This window comes from Ranitomeya imitator, chromosome 5, assembly GCF_032444005.1.
Source record: "Ranitomeya imitator isolate aRanImi1 chromosome 5, aRanImi1.pri, whole genome shotgun sequence".
Lineage (NCBI taxonomy): Eukaryota > Metazoa > Chordata > Amphibia > Anura > Dendrobatidae > Ranitomeya > Ranitomeya imitator.
In genome coordinates, this window is record NC_091286.1 from 505,720,267 (window position 1) to 505,746,487 (window position 26,221).

Consider the following 26,221-nt stretch of genomic DNA (forward strand, 5'->3'; position numbering starts at 1 on the left):
GTGTTTCTCTGGAGGCAAGTGAGGTCTGTGTTTCTTCTGATAGGGGAAGTTAATCCTTCGGCTGGCATGAGACGTCTAGGAATCATCGTAGGCACGTTCCCCGGCTACTGCTAGTTGTGTGTTTAGGTTCAGGATCGCGGTCAGCTCAGGTTCCATCACCCTAGAGCTTATTTTGTTTTTGTGCTTGTCCTTTTGTGATCCCCTGCCATTGGGATCATGACAGGGAACATGTCAAAATGGGCCAGCATCTTTTCTCTGAAATTGTCAAGGGTATTAGGCTCACCTTCATACATTGGAAGCCATGGGCCACCCGGGGTATATGGCATCAGCACCGGCATGATGGGCGCCACTCCTTGCACCGCTGCGCTACCGGACTCTCTATCGACACTCTGTCTTTCAGCTGCATTAGCGTCGCCGGGTGCTGCGGCGTCTCCGTGCTGCGACATACTGTGCCCCTTAGTTAATCCGGACCCTTCCGGTCCTCCGCTTCCGTCGGGATAGTGTAGATTCATTCCGCTGTGCTAGATCCTGTTCGTGACGCCAATTGTGACGCCCAGGAGACCGGGATACCCAGCACCGGACCAATGGGGTCTGTCTCTTGAGGGGGATGTCACGGGTGGCTTGACCCGGTGCTGTAGCCTCAGGCAATGCACAGTGAAAGGGGTATCGTGAGGGAGCAGGCACTTACTTGATCAGCAGCAGGTTCTCCCAGCGGCGATGATCCCGATCCTGGATATTGGCTATTGTCCAAATGAAAGACTGAGGCACTAAAACGTTTAACCAGTTTACTTCAACATAAAGGGATTTACAACCAGTCCTGTCACCGGAGTCTGTATGGGAACTCTGAGTTACTTTGACCCTGCCGGGGTCTTCGCCTCTTATTGTATGCAATTTCTGTGTGGCCCTGCTGCTGTATGTGAACTGGCTGCCGGCCCAATCTGTCCCCTCCGGGCTCTGGTTCGACGGGCAACCCGAGTCCTTTTATCAGCTTACCCCCTCTGGGAGTACCGCTGAACTCTGTGTCTGTTGCTGCGTCCGGCCCTAGTGAAGCTGATATCACCTCACGTTTTTCCAGTTGCTGTATTATATATAATGAATACAGCCACGGATCCGGTATCCGTCTTTGCGCCTGTTCTGGGTAGTGATTAATGCTACCCGGTTCTCACAATGTCCTTTTTCTCTGTCCCTCTTCTCCTCAGGCCGGTGATTTAGGCCTGGAAACAGTCACAGGACTGTTAGAAATTCAGCTGTATGACCTCTCACTTTCAGCTCCTTAGCCCAACTGCCATTTCTTCTCTCAGACCAGAATGGATCAAGGGGAGTCTCTGGAGCTCCCCCTTCTGGCCGGAGGTGGTAGTGCAGTCTTGCTATTTTAGTATTTGTATTTACTGTCAGTAACTATTTTTGTGGCAAATACCCCTAGGGGTGCCACAATAGCATACAGTTTTTTTGGGTAAGAGTATATCAGCATGGGAAATCTAGAATTGACAATTTTTGCCCATTCTTTCCTGCAGTAGATCCCAATCTGTCAGATTGTGAGGGCTCCTGTCTACTGTCCTCTTCAGGTCACCCAAAGGATGGATTTTCAAATGGAATCAGGTCTTGGCTGTTGGTCATGCTGAGAGATGAAACCCCTCTTCATCTTCAGCTTTTTAGCAGACGCCTCAAGGTTTTAATGTAAAATTGACTGATATTTGGAACTTTTCATAATTCCTCCACCTTGACTAAATGGTTGGAACTATGGATCTGCTTAACAAACAGCTCCAAAATATATTACTTCCTCCACCAAGCTTATCTGTGTGTATTGTGTTCTTTTGGTGATGTGCAGTGCTGCCTTTGCACCAAACATACCTTTTTGGAATTATGGTCAAAAGGTTCATTCTTGTTCTAATCAGACCATAACATGTTTCCCACATGCGTTTCCACGTCTTGATGTACGTTTTGGCAAAACATAGCTGAGCTTGGATGTTTTGGTTTTTAAGAAAAGACTTCCATCTTGCTGCGCCACCTCACAGGCCAGACAGCATGAAGAACACAGGAGATTGTTGCCGCATACAGTACACACACAGTACTCCTGCAGCTCCTTTAATGCTGCTGTTAGCCTCTTGGCAGCCTCTCAGAACAATTTTCTTTTTGACTTTTCATCAATTTTTGAGGGAAGACCAATTTTAGGCAATGTCACTCTTGGTCAATATTTAAGCCACTTCTTGATAACAGTCTTTATGGTATTTTTAATACCTTGGAATATTTTTGTACCCTTCCCCTAACAGACAACATTCAGCAATGAGATCCATTTGCTGTTTTATAAGCTGTTTGTAGACCAAGCTTTTTCTTTAAATTGCAACTAAAAACAAGGCAGGAAAATGCTGCTAGAACAGAACTTCAGGGGTTAATCAGTCAGAATCACTGGCAGCTGTGTACTGACAACTATTTAAAGATGTACTCCTATCAAAAATGTTAACATTTTGTAAGGAGGCTAATGACCACGTAATCGATGGGAGGTATGTGTCACAGAGATGGTTGCTCTCTGTGATTTGACCTGGAGTATTTTCTTTAGTGCACGTAAGCACTAAGATGTTGTTTGGTGCACCTGGGTCCGGGTTGCGGGTAGCTATGAGAGATGGGCAGGTTTTGCTACCACGTACCTCACCTCTGGGTGTGGTTACAGCCTATATAATGTAGGCTGTAGTTTGGCACATGGTCTGTGTGTTGGGAGGGAGAAGGCCTCCTGTGTGTGTGGCTCCAGACGGAGTGCTCAAAATTACCACAGCCTGTGTGCCCTCAGGCCTGGTGGAGCAGAGCCCTGCTCTGGACATTTATGCTTTGTTTGTTTTTTGCCTGATCTGAAGGCTGTTTACCTTTTGTTTGTGCTTCTGGGTTTATGAAGCAATAAACCCACAGGAATTTTTAAAGGAATGTGCCTCCTGTTTTCCTCCTGTCGCACCCGAGTGAGTACAACCCCTACAATTTTTATCCTTTTAATATATTGCAGTCATCATACAGCAATGTGTACTTACATTTGCTCATTTTGTCTTTCTATCTCTTTTCCATTAGGTCTATGACATGAGGTGATTAAAAAATGATTAGCTGAATCGTTCTAAGGTCTTTGTACAAACAGGGAGGTCAATTTAGTCTGTATGACACCAGTCACTGCAAAAGTCAATGGCAGGGGGAGGAGTGTAGCATCTGGGTCAGGAATTGAAGAGAGGAAAGATTTCTGCAGGGACAAAAGACTTTCTGTTTCTACATAGCGCCCAGAAAGCAGAAGAATTAACTTGGTAGAAAGGCAAAATGAGCAATTGTAAGTTCTAGGGATAAGTGAACCCCAAATGTAAAGGTCAGGATTAGTACCAGACACCTAGTGTTCGGTACCGAAACCTGAACATGGACTTTTAACAGGATGTTCAGTTTGCTCTTCAGGTTCATATGTCTAATAACATTTGTTGAAAGCCTACGGTGCAGCCAATCATCAAACTTTCAGGCTGTGGGCACTTTCTGAGCTATTACAACCATACCAAATATTCTCATGGCTGTGATTGGCCGGCGCAGCACGTGACCCCGTATAAATACCAGATTAAAAGTGCCACCGCCATTCTACTCTGATTAGTGTAGGGACAGGACACAACTGGATTTAGGGGCAGAATTAGACTGCACACAATGCATAAAAGCCTCTTTGTGCACTCTGCATGTGTCTCAGTGGGAGTACTGTACCTTTAAGCCATTGTGTATACTCTGAATCTATGTTTGTGGGAGTACTGCGCCAAAAAGCCACTGTGCGTACTCTCCAACCTCGATTGTGGGAGTACTGTGCCTTTAAGCCTCTTTGTGTACTCTGCACCTCCCCACCTGTGGGAGTACTGCTATGTATAATCAAATAGTGTGCAAAAGGTAATTCTACTCTGCAGCCATCACTTTGACATTTTTGGTCCAAAAAATAATTTTAATCTGCAGCCATTTTTTGCAAGTATTGTGCCAAAAAATAATTCTACTCTACACGTCTTTTTGCCATTTGCGGTCCAAAAAATAATTTTACTCTACAGCCATGTCTTTGTCAATTTTGGTCCCAAAAAATAATTCAACTCTGCACCTCTGCCTGTAGGAATACTGTGCCTTTAAGCCTTTTTGTGTACGCTGCACCCCTGCTTGTGGGATTACTGTGCTTTTACGCCACTCTGTGTGCTCTGCCATTAAACCACTGTGTGTACTCTGAACCCATGGGAATACTGTGTCAAAAAGCTGCAGTGTGTACTCTGCACTCATATCTATGGGAGTACTGTGCCAAAAAGCCACTGTGTGTACTCTGCAACCTCGACTGTGGGAGTATTGTGCCTTTAAGCCTCTGTGTTTACTCTACATCCTTGCTTGTAGGAGTACTGTGCCTTTAAGCCTCTTTGGGTACGCTGCACCTCCCCGCCTGTGGGAGTACTGTTCCAAGAAGTTGATGTGTACTATGCAGCCGTGTATATACGAGTAGTGTGCCTTTTATGGGCCCAAAAGATAATCTTACTCTACTGCTGTGTTTATACTAGTAGCGTGCTAAAAAAATAATTTTGCTCTGCAGCCATGTCTTTGCCATATGTGAGGCCAAAAAATTATTTTACTCTACAGCTGTGTCTATATGGGTAGTATGCCAAATTAATAATTCTAATCTGCAGCCATCTCTTTGCCATTTGTGGTCCAAAATCTTTTTTACTGTATCACTGTGTATAGAAAGTACATCAACTCTGTAGCCATCTCTTTGCTATTTGTAGGCCTGACAAATAATTTTACCGTACAGCTGTGTCTATATGAGTAGTGTGTCAAAAAAATAAATGTACGCTGTAGCGGTCTCTTTACCATTTGTAAGCCAAAAAATAATTTTACTGTATCTCTGTGTCTGTAAGGTTAGTGTGCCTAAAAATAAATCTCTACCACCATCTCTGTGAGATTAGTGTGACTAAAAACACTTCCAAAAATTAGGAGAGCATCAAATAAGGGATGTGACCATGGTGGTGTTGGAGTAGCTGCTGCAGGGAGAGGACGTGGCAGTCCTGTGCCTGCTATGTGCCCAAATGAAACACCTTCCTCTGTTGCACGCAGAGACAGGATGTTCTGTGTAATTTTGTAGGGCTGAGTACTGCAAGATGTTGAAATGGTGTTAGATTGGATGGCTGAGAGTGCCTCAAGTTCCTTCGCATAATCATTCACGCGGTCCACTGCAGAAAATGCAGAGTTGGCATTTGAGGACCATGGTCATCCTATTTCCACCTCACTTTCTAGCAAATGAGCCAAGCAGTCTGAGCCACAAGTCATGCAGCAGTCTCTTCTGCTTTTTGATTACTCCACTGGCTGGGGTTCCGTGACCCTTCCACTTTGCCCTGCCTCAGAAGTCTAAGAGACTGAGTGCACTGATGCCCAACCACTTGGTAGGTTGGAGGATGAATACGTGGAAAGACTAGTCTACGTGGTTAGTGGAACACCATAGCACATTTCAGAGGATGACAAAACACAGTTGCCAACTGCAGCATCATTCTGCAGTGTGCAGACCGGCAAGGAGTGCAGGGTTGAGGAGTGGGTGAAAGATGATGAGAGGGATGATGAGGTCCTAGACCCTTCATGGAGCGGAGGACATCCTAGTGACGTGTGCAGTTTGGAGGAAGAGGAGGTGGCCACGCTGCCCCAGCAACACAGCAAAAGAGGGAGCAGGGTGCAAAGGTACAGAGTACATTCCCTAGCCAGTACATCGGTTGCTAGTGCCCACCACACTGCTGAAATCAGAAAATCAAATACAACTCAAAAGAGTTGTCTGGCTTGGCATTTCCTTAGGGAATATGCTGATGACAAGCGACAAGTGGTTTGTACACTGTGCCGTCAGAGCTTGAAGAGAGGCATAAATCATCTTAAATTGAGCACCACTTGTATGACGAGGCATCTGAATTCCAAGTATGAGGTGAAGTGGAGTAAACACTTTAAAAAAGCATGAGAGATCTGAGCCTCCTCCTGCTTCCTCTTCTGCTGCGGTCTCGGTCTTGTCCTTGCGCTCAGTGTCAAAAGGGCCACCTGACTCCCCGCAAAGTGAGGATTTAACAGCATCACCACCACCACCAGTGTCACAAAGCATCTAAACACTGTCCCATGGAAGTGTTCAGCTTTCCATCCTCCAAACCCTCGAGAAAAAGAGGAGATACCCCCTAGCCACCCATGAGTTATGGTCCTGAATGACAGTATTTGCAAATTACTGGCCTTTGAAATGCTGCCATTCAGGCTGGTGGAGACTGGAGAAGGATAGTTTTAAAATACTAATGGCGATGGCTGTCCCGCAGTACATTTTTCCCAGCCACCACTATTTTTTCAGGCGTGCCATCATTGCACACACATGTTGTGGACCAAATAAAGAGTGCACTGCGCAACATCATCAGTAGCAAGGTCCATATAACCACCGATACGGGTACCAATAAGCAGGCCCAGGGATGTTACATCTCCCTAACTGCCCTCTGAGTAAATGTAGTGGTGTTCTAGTCCATGTCCTACCACAACCGAGGATTGCTGGATGTTTCTCTTTCCATTTTGCCTTTTCCTGTTACTCCGCTTCCTCCACCATCTCCTCATTCAATCAAAGTAAAACCTGCACCACAAACTTCAGCACAGCCAGGGGGAAATGACAGCAGACTGTTCTGAAACTACTCTGTTTAGGGGACAAATTGCACAATGTGCAGAGCTGTGTGCGGGGATCAAACAGCAGGCAGATAAGTGGTTAGTGATGGGGAACCTCATGCCCAGCCTGGTGGTGTGAAATCTTGTAGCAGATCTGCACCTAGCCAACTTGACGCACAGCCCTTGCCTGACACATCTGAAACTTGGTGTTGCAGAGCTTCCTAAAAAACTATCCACATATTGCAGAGCTGCTGCTGATAGTGCGGGTAGTGTGTGCATGTTTTTGGCATTGATGGATGTGGTAGTGGCACAGGAGGAAGAGGAACAGGAGGAGCAGGGCCGATTCACACTGTTATCAGGCCTGTCACCCACACAGAGGCTTGGTACCCAAATGATGAGAAGGAACAACTGTGTTCACAGCAGCGTGGCACACAGATCAGCTCACGGCATCACTGGTGCAAGGCTAAAGGAATGCAAAGTACCCAGACAATACATCTCTCAACAAGGACAGCTTGACATTGACTCTGGGCAGCCTGCACTCATGAGCCAATACATGCTGCTGTGCCTGTGCAACAACTGCCGAGTGAGTTGTCCATATTGTTACCAGCGTAGATTACTAGGTGGCCACCCGGCTGGATCCTTGTCATAAGGATGACGTACCATCATTGCTTCCATCACTGGAGTGGGGTCACAAAATGCATAAACACAAGCACACGCAGGTAGAGAAACTACTGATGGCTTTCCTACCTGACAGTGGGGGCTCAGTGGAAGAATAAAGCAGAGGCATTGGAGGAAATCGCCAATGTAGCATGGGCATCACCACCACTACGGAAGGCAGGGTTAGCATGGCTGAAAAGTGGCAAAACTTTATGAGTAGTGATGAGCGAGTGTACTCGTTGCTTGGGTTTTCCCGAGCACACTCAGGTGGTCACCGAGTATTTATTTGTGTTTGGAGATTTAGTTTTCATCGCAGCAGCTGAACGATTTACAGCTACTACCCAGCCTGAGTACATGTGGGGGTTGCCTGGTTGCTAGGGAACCCCCACATGTAATCAAGCTGACTAGTAGCTGTAAATCATTCAGCTGGGGCAAGGAAAACTAAATCTCCAAGCAGCCATAAATACTCAGAGACCACCCGAGCATGCTCTGGAAAACCCGAATAACAAGTACACTCGCTCATCACTATTTATGAGTACATTACAACTTTTATGCCTTGGAGATGCTGGCCTGCTGCAAGTGTAGTGTTGGAACATGTGCTTAGCATGTCAGGGTGTGTGATCACAGACAGGCGCATCCGCCTATCCACATTCAAAGCGGGGAACCTAACATTCATTAAAAATTAAAAGTACCCAACAACACAAACAGTGTTGAATTACTCCTCCCTTGCCTCTTGTCTCCCTTGCCTCTTCCTCCTACTCCGCCATATCCATATCCTTCATGTAGACCTGTTGCTACTGGTTTAAGATTATTATTTTTTATTTCTGCTCTGCTTAGCATAGGGACAGGACACAGGTGTAGGGAAGGACAGTATTAGGTTTTGTTTGTGCGCAGTTTTCCAAAAACACTCTGCATGTGTACTCTGCGCCTGTGTCTGTGATAGTACAGTTCATATCCAACATTTTTTCTAATCTGCAACTGTGTCTGTGTAATGCAGGTGTCTGGATGCAATGCATGCAGAACGCGAGGCAGGAACAGTCAGGGATCGATATATTTCTATTTATTTACAGCAGTAACTTTAAACAATTAGAGTTAGTAACTATGCAAATCATCCTTAAAATGATTAGCAATACATTTGTAATAACAAAGAAAATAGTTCACGATATAACGTTAATGTTCTTTTCGCAAAGGTGGTGCACCCAGTTGTGGGAGACACCACCTAAGTTATCTCTGCAGCTCTGGCCATAGTGGGCGTCATTGGATTTTCTCGCTAGGCCCCAAGTGTCTTTTTGAAGTTGTTTATTAACACATGTTGGGCCTGCCATGCACCAACCAGTCCCCTCCAAACTTTCTGTCCTAAACCCAGCCTACCCCGGTGTGAGCATGTTGCAGGATGCAGAAACGGACAGGAGTCAGGGCAAGAGTTAACTTGGTTTACTGGAACAGGGGTATACTATACGCAGGGATGAGAGCACAGTTGTCGGTGAGTCACCCAGTCTTTCGTAAGCGATGCGCGCCCGTTAATCACGGATCCGGAGTGTCTGGTACCTCGCGTTGCAGCAGCCAGCAGACACACGGCAAGATAATGGTCACAGTCTTTGTGAGTTACCGGAGGGAAGCACGAGCACAGGCCTTCACTATTTCGGTGCTCAGTAGTCGGATCACTCTCTTGTCCCTGCCGCGCGCTGTCAATTCCCACAAAGTCTGTCTGCTTACGCGCGTGAGCAGGCTTATTCTTAGTAGCCACACTCCCTGCTCTGTCATGCAAAGGTCGGTCCGGGTCTCTAAGCTTTACCCCAGACAACAGAGGAGACAGCCCTGACAGTTCCGGACCCGGCACAAGATAGGTACCCCCGGTTCTTCTTCTCACACCGGTACCGTAGGTTATAGCTGGAAGTGATGGCCCTGATCACTTGCATTGTTCCTCTGCAATTGCAGACATGCCTCTCCTGTCAGTCTCCTTGTGGAACTTCTCAGCTTGACTGTTGGTGGAAGTCTTTTAGGCTCGGGGGTAGAGGGTACTGGGCCTCAGCTCTTGACAGGTGACATCTAGTCTTGGAGGCTAGACCAGCACAGGGTGTGGATCCTGGTCCTGACCATTGTAGATGAAACTTGGAATTCTCCTGAGGGGAATCCAGACCTTGCCAGGTGGTGACCAGCACCTTGGTGGCGTAGGCTTCCTGCTGAGGAATGTCACACTGGTCTCAGGGGCATCTGAGTAGCACGTCTGCTCTTCACACTTCCCTGGCATCAAATCTGCCTGTGGTTTGTCGTGCAGGGCTTTTATATCAAGTAAGTCCTTCCTGTGGGTCATCTGATCTGGTCCAGCACAAAAAGTCGCTCCCCCTGCAAATCTTTCAACTGGTTCTGCTTGATTTCATCTGGCCAGCAGATGACAGTCTCTCCTCATTAATGTCACATCCTGCAAGGACTCCTCAGGGATTTCATTGCTTTTTATTACATCTGTGGAAGTCATTTCATGTGTGTCCAAAACAATGTTTCTACCGTTAAGCACCCATGTCGCTGATGGTGCTGTGGGTAAAGACACATTTTTCTACTCTTTTGTACCTATGTCTGTGCGTAGAAACAAATTTTTCTGCTTTTATGCATCCATGCCTGTGATAGTACTGTGTGTAAAAACAAATTTTTCTAATTTGCAACTGTGTCTATGGGAGTACTTTGCCTAAAAACCACTTCAAAAAGTGAGGAGAGCATCAAATAAGGGACATAGATTATAGGTGATATTTATTGATTATATTTGATTAAAGGTGAAAAATCAGAAATTATTGTTTACATGCCAAAAAAACTTTTATTTTATCAGGGGTATTAAGTCTCTATATATCCACTGTTAATGATCTATTCTCAAGGTAGGTCATCAACACCTCAGTTCAATTTAACAATGGGGATACTGATTATGTTAAATACCTAACACACGTTAGTTAGGGTACCGTCACACAGTGGCATTTTGATCGCTACGACGGTACGATCCGTGACGCTCCAGCATCGTAACAATATCGCTCCAGCGTCGTAGACTGCTGTCACACTTTGCAATGTACGACGCTGGAGCGATAATTTCATGACATATGTGCGATGTAGAAGCCGTTGGTTACTATGCGCACATCGTATACGATATATGTTACACCATGCAATCATGCCGCCACAGCGGGACACTAGACGACGAAAGAAAGTTTCAAACGATCTGCTACGACGTACGATTCTCAGCGGGGTCCCTGATCGCAGGAGCGTGTCAGACACTGCGATCTCGTAACTATATCGCTCGAACGTCACGAATCGTGCCGTCGTAGCGATCAAAATTGCACTGTGTGACGGTACCCTTACTCTTTGAGTTATTATTGAATTACCTACTATATCAATTCTCTGCCTTTCAGATACAGATGGCTGTTCAGCACATTGTTGGCTTCCAGAACCTTTCATTTGAGACATTAAGTTTTCTTCTGACATTGTTAGCTGCTACCACCACCTCTCTGTTTGTCTTATCTGAGCATTGGAGTCATCTACCATGTGGCTGCATCATCAACTGCAAAAGGAATGCATATTTAATGCCATCAGAAGATTGCCAAGGTGGGTGAATAAGTTGCTTATTGTACTTCGAAAAATGTAAGATAAAAACAGTGCATGGTTATTTTATACCTGTTGAATTTTTCCATTAATAATAGTACAGTAATATGACTTAATTTATTAGACATTTGCAACAAATAAATGGACCTTGCTGTGTAGTAACGTTTCGATAACAATATGAAACTATTGTATATTTACCTATCTTTAATTTTAAGTTTTAGCCATCAATGTGGCAATACGGCAAAATTATTATATTTCTGTAATGTATTAGTATAGATTATGTATAACTGTGATTAATTGAATAGACAATATCATAGGCAGAAAAAGAAAGTCGAGCGGGCACCACCTAAATATTTCTCACCATATATGCCCGGTGCTACCAATGCGCTTATAAATACAGTACTATAAAGAAAGAAGAAAAGAGAAGCGCAAAGAGGTGCACACTGAGCCAATGTAATCAATATAAACAAATCTTTATTGAGACCAAAACTTCAGTGCTAAACTTTAAAAACATACATTAAAAACAGCATAAAACATATGCCTATACACACTACTTTCAATGTCCTCTGTATGGGGACATGATAGAAACCAGACCCCCTAGGAAAAATAATCCTGTGGCGTAGCTCCGTGAGTTGCAAAATAGTATAAAGTCAGAGCAATGCAGATAAGTGTCCTGTGGTGCCGTCCTGACGTGGTTTAATAATGTCCAAAATAGATATCCGGCTCTTGTTATATATAATAATACTATGATATCCCAAGGTTTAGATGACTAATTAAGAACATGCAGATATCCATTTAATATGTCCACTAAGTACTAAACAATGAGCCCTTCATATATTGTGGGCATGGAAATGCACATAAACAATATTATGATACATTTAGGAAAAAAAAAAAAAAAAAAGGACAGAAATGGAACCACAGGCATCACCCACTACATGTGAAGATAAATAAGTAATATACTCACTAGGAGACAGGGTCTGGAAGCTCCCTACGCGTATCGCCACTCCTGGTGGCTTCGTCAGGGGAAATGATGATATGCAAGTCGTGTCCAGCATATATAGCGTAAGTGCACTTACTTATTGGTCAGCTAATGCCGACACCTGTGTTTGGCAGTCTCTGACCAATAGGAACCAGTCAGTAAGTCTTGAGTGGGGATAAGTAAAACCTGTCCTTATTTGTAGACGGTCTAATAATGTCACAGTTCCCCTCCCTTCTCTGCTGTGCAATATAGACTCCGATTGGTGAAGTGAAACTTGTGAGAAGTTCCCTTGGTTACCGAACGTCTTAGAGGCCTGATGTCAGTCCAATAGGTGTCCTCCATTTTCCGCATCTGCGCAATGCGAACAAAATGCATCTTAATTATACAGCGTCCTGGAACCAGACATTTGTCTTTCAATGCAGGCCGCTTTTGCGCCTGCATGATACGCTATTACTAAAGTCCGGCGCCAGCCCTATAATGACTATTTACTGAATGCGTTTGCGCAGTACTTGCGGACAAATCATACCTATAAAATACATTTTTCTCTTATGGAAAACTCCATGGTTAATTAGGAAAAAAAAAAAAAAAAAAAAAAAATTGTTTATCTATTTTGTGCACCTGCGCAGTGCTATCAAAGTCTGGGAAAATCATGTCTATTGTAAAGCCATACGGGCATGAGTTACCAGCTGCAAGATATACTAATTGTGCATCTATGCAATATAATCCCCTAATTGCCTGGCGTCTGGAGATACAGATGCTGGTCCACTAATGTAGATATACTTTACACCTGCACCATATTCCGATAGTAAGCGTCCGCTAGTCGCGCCTGCGCAGTGCGACCAAAATACATCACTTCATAGTTTCTAGGCGTCCTAGAAACCAGACGCTGATCTACCGATATGGTTCGCTTATTGCGCCTGCACGACGCGCTGTTGCTAGAGCCCATCGCCAGCCCTATAACCACCATTACTAAGTATGCCTACGCAATATCTACAGGGAAGTCATTCCTATAATGATTCGTTCTTAGAACTCCATTTTTGATAAGGTAATAGTAAATCTCTTGTTATTCCTACACAGTGTTTATTAAGATCCAGAAAAGTCCTATCTATTGCCTTACGGGCATCAGTTTTCCACTAGATGATAAACTGTTTGTGCATCTATGCAATACAGAACGCTGTTAACCAAGCGTCCAAAAATACGGACTCTGGTCCACTAGTGTGCGTAATATTTTACCATGTTATCCCAAGAGAAAAAAAAAAAAAGATGATGAACCCATCTAGGGCAGAAGGAATCCTGTATAGAGGAGATCCTTATTGAGGCCCCCTGGTGATACTGATCCCAACTGGTATATCCAGCGGGCCTCTAGTCTGAGCAATTCCCCCTGTCTGTCCCTTCTGCGGATATTTGGTGGAATTTTCTGCAGGCCGGTAACCCGCAGATCCCGAGTATTGCTAGAATGAACCTGCAAAAAATGCATGGCTACTGTGGAAACCATTTTGCCTTTGGATATATCTTGTTTGGCGCAATTAATATTAGAGATATGCTGTTGTACTCTTTTGCGAAGCTCCTGGGAAGTCTGTCCTACATAGGTCTTGGGGCAAGAGCATGTCAAAGCATAGATCACATTAGATGTTTTACAGTTCATATAGTCCTTTAAATTATACTCAGTCCCATCTAGGGGATTGGCAAAGCAGGAGCCCCTGCTTACCAACGAGCAAATATTGCATTCCCCGCATGGATACATACCTCTGAGGGTACATCCCCTGCCCAGTTTCAAAGTTGGTTTAATAAAGTGGCTCCTTGAGAGGGAGTCTCGTAAATTTGGTGCCCTCCTAGCTGTAATTAGAGGGCGCTCTGGTACAAGGTCTGTCACCTTAGGGTCTGTTTTCAAGATGTTCCAGTGTCTCCTGAATAATTCGGAGACTTCCTTCCAATGATTGTGGAATGTAGTTATATACCTGAGTTCGTTATCCACTTTCCTGTTTCTCGGTTTTAACAGTTGTGTCCTTGGGATAGATTTAGTTTGCTGTAGGGCATTTTTTATAATCGATCTCGGATAACCTCTTGCCTGCAGACGCGTTGAGAGGGCCTTAGCTTGAGAGCAAAAATCACTCTGTAGGGTACAGTTCCTCCGGATTCTGTGAAATTGACCAGTAGGTAAATTTTTCTTCAGATGATGAGGATGGAAACTTTTAAAATCCAATAATCCATTAGCTGCCGTGTTTTTCCGGAACAGGTCTGTATATATGATGTCATTTTGACGGATGAGTCTTAGATCTAGAAATCCCACTGTAGACAAGGATATTTCAAAGGTTAAATGAATGTTACAGAGGACATTGAAAGTAGTGTGTATAGGCATATGTTTTATGCTGTTTTTAATGTATGTTTTTAAAGTTTAGCACTGAAGTTTTGGTCTCAATAAAGATTTGTTTATATTGATTACATTGGCTCAGTGTGCACCTCTTTGCGCTTCTCTTTTCTTCTTTCTTTAGAATAGACAATATCAATTATAGAGAATCCTTCACTTGCTAACAATATTGAGTTAAACACCCGATAAAAATCCCTGAGCTCTCTTGACTGTGCCACTATTTTCATTTTTACGGTGCATCATTCCATTGTAGAGTATATTCTCATTTGTTGCTTTTGGAGTGCAGTATGTGAAATTTATGCTTGCTGTTCAACCGGGCGAAATCTTCTCTGGATGCGTTCCCTTTGCCCTCTTTTTGTAATTCACTGCAAAACACAGTTCAGCAGCTGAATTAGCAGTTTAATATGTTGCTGAGCTTAGATTGGTAGTATCTGGGAGGGATAAGCGAAAGTGCACATCCCCAGAGACTGAAGAAATGTCCAATTGGACTGCAAGCAGAAATTTCACATACTGCGCTTAGTAAATGAAACTAAGCAGCAAAAGAAAGAAAAAGAGCAGCAGAATCAGGAGAACTTGAGTATTTTTACAAGATATTTAACAAATTTTTTGATCAAATGAGAGATCCTCTTTAATCAACTGCAAAACACTGAAATATGTCTAAGTTAGGATTCCCTTCTTAATTAGATACACTCTTTCTGTAACTCACATTTATTTCTATATCTTACGTAACCAACATAGCTGCTCTAAGTGGATTCTATAGCTTCATCTACAGTGGTTCGAGATGGACTGTATTATTCCCCTTTTGGCCATGAAAAGCTGAGGTAAGAATAACCCTTCAGCAGTGCACATTTATCACTTGCAAGTGGAGCCATCATCTAAAACAATGGAAAGAAACAACACATAGGATTAGAGAATAACTCAATTTGTCTCCCCATGTTCCAGCTCACAACCTCTGGGACTGATGCTTTTAATGGAACAGTCTTCAGTGTTGTCTTAAGTTAACAAGACACGCGAAGACGAAAATGTATTGGAATACACAAGTATTCCAACCTACTAGAATAAAATTAGAACACTTTGGAGCGCCCCCAAGGGCTAGGGTTAATCGGTACCGGGTCCTTCGGTTCTCAAGGGGGATGTCACGGTGGCTGACCCGGTCCGTGGCCATCGGGAGGCCCGGTGTAAAAGGGGGAAAGGTCTTTACAGGGGAAATGTTCGTGATGCCAGCTGTAGTATTCGGTCAGGGTTACCGACGCTGCTTTAAGGGGTCCGCTGGAGTGATGTTATGGCAGCTAGATGGTATACCTTCCCACAGGTGAAGTATGTCCCCAGGGCTTCCCAGTGTGTAGATGGTGGCTGGTGAATGGCGTAAGACGCAGTGAAGAACGAGGACACAAGGTTGCAGTCTCTTTACCTTTACTGAAGACTTCAGCATCCACAGTCCAGGGCACCAGATCACAGGGCAGGCAGAGTCCGGCTGGTTTGGAGGCAAATCCAGAGTCCCCTTATCCAGGTGGAAATCAGTAGCCTTCCTCTAGCACCTGGGTGTTGTAGTACCTTATTGCTGAGCCTCTCATAAGGTCCTCACAACTGTTGTAGATGTTCTAGATGTTATGTCTCTCTCTGTCCCCCAGATGGATAGGACAAACCCGTATGACCGGTGGCCTGAGGCTTTTTACAGGGACTCTAGCATGCCCCGGCTTCTCGTGGGTGCCACCTTGACTCCTGGGTATGGGGCGGATCAGTAACTTGCAATTAGCTGTCCTGCTGGTCTCTGGAGCAAGGCATAAAGGACTGTTGCTCCCTCGGTGTTCCGGCTACCGGGATCCTGCTCCTCAGAAGGAGGCAGCCTGTGCAGGGCAGAACTCCTTCTGGTTTCCACTCCTTTTGCTATGACTTCTTCTCACTCTCTACAATACAGTTCTCTGTTCGTGTCCTTTCTTAGGAACTGCCGCACGTGGGGCAGGCACAGCTCCGTGACCTTCTGTCTAGGCCTCTGACAGGATCCCACACCTGTCAGGGACCAACTACCTGAGCCGAAGCTCAGCCAGCAACTGCCTAACTTCCTATCCAGGCCACCAGTTTTACCTTATTGTGAAGAGTGCCCTAATAAATAGGAGCATAGCTCTCCCTGGTGGACTGGAGTATGAAATGTGTTGTATGTTTGTGTTACCTGGTAAAGAGATCTCCTTTATTGCCTCCAAATGTAACATCACTCCCCCTAGAGGAGAATGATATTACTGCAACGAACAGGACCCTGGGGAGCTGCAACTCAAAGGTAAAAATAGAATTTAAGTAAAGTTTAATTGAGAAAATGATTAAAGGGAATCTGCCAGCAGGTTTTTGCAATGTAAGATGAAGACATCATGCTGTAGGGATTAAAACACAGATTTCAGTAATGCCTCACTTATCAAGCTCCATGTTTTTGTTTGCCTTCAATGATTGTTTTAGCACTAGGAGCTTTTCATGGCTGGGTATCATTGAAGAATATTAAAAAAATGCGGCACTCACTGTTCCTTTAAAATTAGTCCTTTATTCCGTGATACGGGACATGTTAGCAACGGGCAGGGGGTGCGGGGAAAGAAGGACGACGGCCAGTTTGCGCTCAGCAAAATGCTTCTTCGGGTCCAAGTATGTGGTGACGTAGATCTACTTTCTTTTAAAGGCAGTCAGGTGACATATGTCACAATGATAAAAAACATATGCTGGAATAGAATGGTATAAATACTCTCCAAAAGGAGGAGATCACAATAAATGACTCTTATAAAGAGAATTAAAATGGATTCTCAAGACGAGCCCATGGCCCATTAGGTTTAAACGAAAGAACAGGTTTATCTATATTTTTATATTTGCATATATTGTTTTCATCATTGTGATGTATGCTACCTGACAGCCTCTAAAAGGAATTAGATCTACCCCCTTCTTTATTTCCTCGCACCACCTAGCATGACCATCATCAAGGAATAAAAGGTCTAATTTTAAAGAAACAAGGAGTGCCGCATTTTTTCATTTTCTTCAACAATACCTTTTTTAACTAAAGCTGAGCACGGCCAAAAACCTTAATAACCGTAACAGTTCATAGAAGGGTGATATTACTCTTGGTATGGTGCCATAGACATATTAAACATATGTTATCATTGCTGGAACCCAGCAGCAGGAGCCTCCTGATCTGGCATCACCCCCTCCTGTGACAGGCAACTCAGGGTCTATGTATTGTATATGCAGAGCCTGGTGTGGGCAGTGTTAGCTTTCTCAGCTCTGCTTTCTTGCTAAATCTAAAAGCTCTGATTGTGTCAGAGCTGCTACACCCAATAATCTAAGTGATACCGTACTTCGTTGGATTCAGCTTCTCTTTACCTACACCATGCAGCTCTCAGGTGAGGTACCAAAAACCTGCTGACAGATTTCGTTTAAATAGGTAGTGTAGTGGCCATTCCCTTAATTTTTACATCAAATCTAAGATACAATGTAGAGGATTCAAAAAACAACATCAAACTTAAATGAAGTAAAACAAAAAACAATGGTAAAATGTGTTTTCACTTTATTAACAACAAGTATTAATCAAACACTGATATTTATACCAAAAAAAATACCTTGCATCTGAGTAGCCAAATTTGGCTCATTTGGTCTGTCTACACAATGAAATGTATTATGAGACACCAATTCTCAGATGTGATCCAAAATATCTGTACAACTTGCCAGACACTGGATTTTATACAGATGCAGGGGAACTCTAGAGGCACAAGAAATCTTTACAATGTTCTTTTTTTTACTAAAGCTAATAAAAATAATCTTTATTTTTATATAGCGCTAACATATTCCGCAGCACTTTACAGTTTGCACACATTATCATTAGTGATAAGCGAATATGCTCATTACTCGAAATTTCCCGAGCACGCTCGGGTGTCCTCAGAGTATTTTTAGTGCTCGGAGATTTAGTTTTCATCGCCGCAGCTGAATGGTTTATAGCTATTAGCCAGCATAAGTACATGTGGGTGTTGACTGGTTGCTAGGGAATCCCCACATGTAATCAAGCTGGCTTAATAGCTGTAAATCATTCAACTGCGGTTAAGAAAACTAGAACTCCGAGCACTAAAAAATACTCGGAGGACACCCGAGCGTGATCGAGAAATCTTGAGTAACGAGTATATTAGCTCATCACTAATTATTATCACTGTCCCCGATGGGGCTCACAATTTAAATTCCCTAGCAGTATGTCTTTGGAATGTGGAAGGAAACCGGAGTGCCCAGAGGAAACCCACGCAAACACGGGGAGATAAACAAACTCCTTGCAGATGTTGTCCTTGGTGGGATTTGAACCCAAAACTAGTGATGAGCGAATATACTCGTTACTTGAGATTTCCCGAGCACGCTCGGGGGTCCTCCGAGGATTTTTTACTGCTCGGAGATTTAGTTTTCATCACCTCAGCTGAATGATTTACATCACTTAGCCAGCATAAGTACATGTGGGGATTCCCTAGTAACAAGGCAACCCCCACATGTACTTAATGCTGGCTAACAGATGTAAATCATTCAGCTGCGGCAAGAAAAACTAAATCTCCGAGCACTAAAAATACTCGGAGTTCACCCGAGCATGCTCGGGAAATCTCAAGTAATGAGTATTTTCGCTCTTCACTACCCAGGACTCTAGTGCTGCAATGCTAACCACTGAGCCTCCGTGCTGCCCCAAAGCTATATATATATATATATATATATATTAACCATAGCAGCATAAATAATGGTGGAAAGAAATTACTAAGATAAAGTTCATGAAAAGAAGCTATGGCAACAAGGTCCTTCTAATCGTCCTAGAAAATGATGTCAGTCATTTTTATCACTTCTTTTCTCTACTCTATGCTTCAACTGAGATATAGTTTTCAATTACCCTGCCAATTACATGACAGTGCTTGCTCCTTCTTATTTGCTGTGCTGGGGATACAAGAGCACTGTAACAAGCATATAATGTGTAGTGTGACTCATAAGCATCCGAAAAGAAACACTCAGCTACAGAAGAGTATTCTTGAGCATGCCTCACAATACTAGAGACTCAGCACTATTACACCTGAGAAAGTATCCCCCGCAGGCATTACAAACTAGTACAAAGCTCAAGAAAAGAGGACAACACCCACTGGAGTCAGGGAGAATGGAAATATGCAAAAATGACATTTGCACCATCAAATGCATTTTAATTTACAATAGTCTTTTTTTCAATAGGCTTATTAAATGTGATAAAGAATATGATTTGGTGGAATAATATGAAATATATTATTTTATAAACTGAAAAATATATCCAGTAGTGAACTAAAAAATAAACAACATAAAAGAGAATAAAAAAGGTAGGACATAAGGCAACGTGATCTTTGAAAAATATGCAAACGACATCTCATGTGCGCTATGTGTCCTAACATATGGTATCTCCATAAGGCATTTCTAGGAGATTACCTCCGGCATATAATGGCACATGCTTTAGTTTTCTCACAGATTTCACTTATTCCTGAAAAAAAATCCTTATTGTGCCTTTGTATAAAATTTCAGGCTTTGGATGTCATATTACAGATCCAATATATATAGATCTGCCATAAGGCAGTGTACATGAGGCTCTAATTGTTTTGCTTAATGGGGTTGTGAACATGATGCTGATATTTACTAACCAGAATTAGCTTTTTGGGACCAAATCTATCTTGTCCTTCACAGTACAGAAAAATCTGATTAGCAATGTCGAGTATCTAGGAACTATCGTGTGTACAGGGGTTGTAGTTGCACATGGCATTAGAGCCTAGGAGGACCCAGTAGGACTCAGTAGGTTCTGTTGGTCCATACTATTAAGGGCCCTCGACATCTGAGGGAAGTGTTGGAGATTTTGCAGTGGCACCCACTAAGTTCAAGTTACAACACAGAAAGTATTGTAGATAGACATGCCAAGTGGATATCGACTGCAGATAACAGTGGACATGTAGACTGATGGCAGACTTGTAGAATAACATACAGATATGTAGAATAATGAATGACAGTAGACATGTAGGATTCAGACAGCTTAACATCTGCAATAATGACAGATAGGTACCGTGGTATGATGGCAGATACACGTACTATAATTAGCAGACATATAGTATAACAATAAATAATATTAGTTATATAGCGCCAACATATTCCACAGCACTTTACAATTGTGTACACACAATAGTGACATCACTAGTTCAGCAGTTACATGAAGGATGTGGAGACCGATGAGCAGATTTTGAAGAAAATTTAGAAAGAGGTAACATGGAGGAGTTAGATTAGTGAATTGAGATGACAGGCCTGTCTAAAAAGATGTGTTTTTAAAGCACACCTAATGAGATAGCTAGATATTAATCATATTGTATACTGCATTCTAGAACACTGGTGCATGAAAGAAGTGGGAGGTTGGGATTATGGAGGATGTAAGTCTTAGATTAGTTGCAGAACAGAGCGCGCGGTTAGGGTGGTATACATAAATAAGGGAGAAGATGTATTGTGGTGGAGAACTGTGGAGAGCTTTGTGGGAAAGAGAGAAGTTGATAATGTACTCTGTAGCGGATGGGTAACCAGTGTAATGACTGGCACAATGTAGAGACATCGGTTTAGCAGCTGGACGGAAATTCAGCTCTTAGGCTACGTTCACATTAGCGTTGCGCGCCGGTGCGTCGGCGACGCAACGGCGACGCAACGCGCGACGCACTAAAAACGCGCGCAAAAACGCTGCGTTTTGCGACGCGTGCGTCGTTTTTTGACGAAAATCGGACGCACGAAAAATGTAACTTGTTGCATTTTCGTGCGTCCGACGCTAGCGTCGAAAACGACGCACATGTCGAAAAACGCAAACAAAAAAACGCACGCGTCCCCTATGTTAAACATAGGGGCGCGTCGCTGCTGCATCGCCGACGCAACAGCGACGCACATTAGCGTAACGCTAATGTGAACGTAGCCTTACTGACGCATTCAGGATGGATTACAGAAGAGAAAGTTTGGTGAAAGGGAGACAGATCAGTAGAGAGTTGCAATAGTCCAGACAAGAATGAATAAGAGTGACAGTACGAGTGTTTTCATTTTCAAGGGTGAGAAATTCGGATTCTGAAGATGTTTCTAAAATGGAGGTAACATGAACGAGTGAGTGATTGGGTATAGGGAATTAAGGAAAGTTGTCTTGCGTTTACCCAATAGGGGTACTATATAGAGGGAAGGTTGGATCTAGAAGTGAACCTTGAGGAACCCCAACATTAAAGAGGAGAGGAAGCAGAAAGGTAGTAGGAGGACAAAGGAAGAGTGATTTATTTGAGGCCTCTAGAGCAGAGCATAGTGATGAGGAGCTGGTGATCCACAGTGTCAAATGCAGCAGAGATCCAGGAGAATCAGCAGAGAGCAGTGACCATTAGATTTAGCTGTTAATAGATGGTTAGTGACTTTAGTAAGGGCAGTTTTAGTAGAGTGTAAAGAACTGAAATTGGCTAAACCAGATGGTAAAGGGTTAGGCAGAGTTTTCTGAAAGATAGAGAATCAAACGAGAGAGGCCCAAGCGTTTCAGGAGTTTATAGATGAAGGGAAAATTAGAGACTGTTCTGTATTTAGCAATATCAAAGAAGGAAAGATTTTTGCTTTTAAATAATTATTCACTGATGGATCTGTAGCTGGTTCCCTTTCTTTCCTTCATACTGCTCATTTGCTGCTAACTTGAACTTCTTACCGTGCACGGCCATTGGATTTTACAGTGGTGATCTGGATGTTCTATAAATTTTTTTTGTTTTTCTGTAGTTAGTAGTGCAGTTGTGGTCGAGGGATTTTTTTTTTTAGCAAAGGGGATATGACAGAGTGTTTAAGAAGGAAAAGATACCAGAAGTAAGGGAGAGGTTAAATATTTTAGTTAGATGGGTAGTGATGGTCGGAGAGACGTAATGAAGGAGATGTGAGGGAATAGGATCAATGGTTAAGATTGTAGGTCAAGAAGAGGTGAAGAGCCTGGTAACTTTTACTGTGACAGATTCAAAGGTGGAAAGTGAACTTGAGGTGTGGGGGCGAAGGAGATCTGAGATGTAAGGAGATTTGGTGAAAATGTCCTCTTGGATATGGCTTACTTTTTATTGGAAATAAGTGGTCAGATCATCAGTGCTGAGGTTTGTGATTGTGGCCTGTACATTAGGGCTCATGAGGGATTGGAAATTTTCAGTAAGTCGTGAAGTAGGCTTGTTTGGCCAGATGGCGAGCAGAGCTATAAGTTTTAAGCATAAACTTATAGTGCATTAAGTCTTCTGCTGAAAGTGATTTTCTCCATTGACGCTCAGCATGCATGGAGTACTGCTGGAGAAAATGTGTTTTCGTCAAGTGCCTGGGTTCCCATTGTGTGTCTCGGCTCTTTCTGGGTGTAGCAGCTACTGCTTCATCCAGAGCTCTTTCCAATGTCTTATTAAAAACTTACAATCCTGAGTCTGGACAGCAGAGGGAGGAGATATGAGCTAAGGATGAATGTAGATTGTTCATAAGCTGCTGGGTATTGATAGTACATTTGCGACAGCCACTAGGGCCATGGGATATTCGGAACTGGGTCACACAACTCTTAAAGGGGTGGTCACGGCAGCGGTTACCCGGTCCATGGCCATGGGTGTGCAATAAAAGGGAATAGAAAATGGATGATGGTGGAAATGGGAATAAAGTTTGTATAGGGAAAGGGGATTGTTCGTGATGCCACCTATGGTGTTCGGCTATAAATGGCCAACGCTGCTTAAGTAGTCCGCTTGGGCTGATGGTGATGCAGTTGGGATGGTTCTGCTCCCCACAGGTGGAGCAGGGCCACAGGGCTACTGATGCAGTTCTGTAAGGGAATGGTGGATGTTGGGGTGCAAGAACTGAGGGTCCAGGACTGAGTATGCAGGAATAACTAGATGGCACAAGGGTTGCAGTTTCTTTATGTTTAATCCCAGGTTGAAGGTGCAGTCTGGGGCACAAGTCACAGCTGGTGATGGAGATCCGGGCAGCCTGGAAGCAATTCAGAGTCACCTTAGCCAGGTGGGGTTGGAGGCCTTCCTACTGCACTGTTCTCTGGGTGCTTGGTGCTTTTAGTTCTCCTCAAGTCCCTCTCTGTCTGTCCACTAAGTGAAACACTACTCTCATGGCAAGCAGCTTCAGCCTGTTCCAGGTGTCACTCCCTTGGGTTGACTCTGGGCTCTCGCATGCTGCTGTGCCTTTGGGTGTCAGCTGTGGCCTGGAGACCTGCAATGTCCTGTCCTCCGGATTTGATTTCAGGGCCTGAAGTTCCCTCACAAACATGGACTACAGTGTCCAGTCTTCGGTGCTTAATCCTGGGCTGAGCTCAGTTGCAGCTCCTATCCCCCAGCTTCTACTCACTTCTTGCCTCTTCCTCCTTCACTCTCTGCTATCTCACATTGAACTGACTAATCCCGCCTCCAGGCCAGAATTTATAGGGAAGTTCCCCTAAAACAGGTGTTAGAGCTCCCCCTTCTGGTCTGGAGTCAGGAAAGGTGTTGTTTTCAAATAATTTTTATTAACAATTTTTTTTAAACAAAACCAATATAATGCATTTGTGAAATATTAGTATGCATCTACATCAAAGAAAAGGAAGTGGTTGGGAGAAGGGGGGAAGGGGAATAGGGGAACAGGAGGGGAAGAGGATCAGGAAAGGTGTTGTATGCTGATTGTATTACCTGCTAAGGGGATCCCTCTTGCTTCCAGGCATGGCATCACCCACTCTGAGGAAGGCAATGCCACTGTGGCAACCAGACTCCTGGGGTACCACACATAGATTTCTGTATGTGCGGTAAGTGGGGGTGTCCTTAGCAGAGCAAAAGTTTTTGACAGGAGAAAGAAAGAAGGTTATGGTCAGAAAGTGAGAGAAGGGCGTTAATAAAGTTATACACTGAGCAGAGCTGGGAGAAGACCAGGTCCAGTTTATAATAACCTATAGGAATCTAAAAACTAAGATAAATTTGCAAAATGAAAACCATTTGTGTAGTATAGTGACATATAGAAATGTAAAATGATGACAGATGGATGCATAGCATAATAACAGACATACAATGATGGCAGATATACCTATATAATGATAACAGACGTAGTATGATGACACATAGACATGTAGTATAACAGACATGTAGTATGATGATAGATATACCTGTAGATTGATAACAGACGTAATAGACATGTAGTATGATTACAGATACATATAGTATAACAGGTATGTAATATGATGACAGACATGTACAATGATGACAAATATACCTGTACAATGATAACAGACATAGTATGACTTTTAGACATTTAGAAATAAGAAACATTGATGTTTGGCCACATATTTATGTAAAATTATGTTTATACACCAATTATGTCTTGATTGTGATGTGAGCAGATGATTATATATGATAAATATTTCAGTGTATGCATACATAATTCACAATTATCATACATCTGCTATAACAATTCTTGGCACTTGTAGGACATGTACACCTGTGAGTATAATTCATTATTGCCTGTACTCTGGGGTGATGCTATGTATTTCTATAAGATGTTGATTTTAATCATCTTTTCAAAAATTTAAATAGCAATAAAAATATCTGTAACCAGGATTCTTTATAGGAAATTAAGTGATATCTTGAGGGTAATTTAGCATAAAGTCTAAAGTATAAAGCAAGTAAAAAGTACAAAGTAATTTTTATTCAGGCAGTCAAAAAGATGAGTTTTTCAAGCGGAAACCACTTCAGGAAACACTGGTAATATCTTGAGTTTTTGACTTGAAGCCGTTTTGTTACCATCACCTGAGCGTTTTATTAAGGTGTTTTGGAACAAAAACTGAGCTCTTTTTCTAGCAGAAACTAAGCAGAAGCTGAGAAGAAACTCTTAGAATCCTCCAATAAAACTAAAAACACCTTAAAATCTTGGGAATTTCCACTTGGATTGTGCTCCATAAACTCCTCGAAAAACTCACACATAGCCATTTTAGTGTTTTCAAGCAATATTGTGGGGGCATTTTCTCATATTTTTTAAAATCCTTTAGATGATGTGTTCACGGATATTTTAAGGTCATTTAGAGTGGATCCCTTTCAAAATCCCTCTCAAAAACTGTTTCAAAAACTCTTAGGAAACTTTCAAAATTTATTTGAAGGGGATCCTGAAGGAAACTGCTCTAATACAGGTATTGTCCTATCAAAAGGCTGCAAAAAAAACACTTCCAAAACCTCAGAATAGCAGTAAGAAATGCTTCAGAAATAGAAAAATTCACCTAAAGCCTCCCCAAAGCAGTAGAGATTCCTGAAAGCTTTCTGCTAAAAAAACGCAAGTTTTTTTAACCCCTTTACAAACTCTGTGTATATGGCCTAAACTAATGAATTAAATGTCAGTATTTTTGAAAGGAGTTCTTTTTTTAGCTTTTCCAATTACTTCTATTGTGAAGTATAGAGTGGCACTATAGCAGAAAATGCTTGAAGAATGTGTTCACACTGAGACTTTTTACTGAGTTTTTGTAGTGTAAACTGAGAGGGAACTTTGCCAAACTTCAAACTCAAAACTCCTCAAGAATGTGACATTGCCACTCCAAAACTGAGCAACAAAAGTAAAAACTCAGCAAATTTAAACGTTAGTCTATTTAAAGGGAATCTGTCACCCCCTTGGACGTACCTAAGTTATTAATATGGGCATATGGGTAATAGAATACTTAAAATAATCATACCTGTATGCCTCATACTGTACAGGCGGTCTTGTTCTTCAGAAATCCTCTTTTAATCCTTTGTGTTAATCCGTTCTTCCAGGCTCTACCACGTGCGGTGCCTGGAAGGAAACTCGGCCTCCAGTCTTCATCTACGTGCCTGTCGCCTCCCATCACATGGCCCTGTGATGTCTCGTGGTTGTCCCATCCCTGTGCCCTGGAAATTACAATAGTCCGCTCTTCTATGGGCATTGGCTTGTTTCTTCTGCTCAGGTGCCAATGCAAATGAAGACTGGAGGCTGAGTTTCCTTCCTGGCACCGCACGCCACGGAGCCTGGAA

At 43.1% G+C, this 26,221-nt stretch overlaps 1 protein-coding gene across 1 annotated transcript in view; it reads left to right on the top strand.

Annotated features, from left to right (window-relative positions):
• GPR149 (G protein-coupled receptor 149) overlaps positions 1-26,221 on the top strand; it is a 194,665-nt gene that overhangs the window by 18,337 nt on the left and 150,107 nt on the right. The window contains exon 2 of the mRNA XM_069727463.1: positions 10,680-10,872. Within this exon, the coding sequence (XP_069583564.1) occupies positions 10,680-10,872 (193 nt within the window). The remainder of the gene's footprint in view (positions 1-10,679; positions 10,873-26,221) is intronic.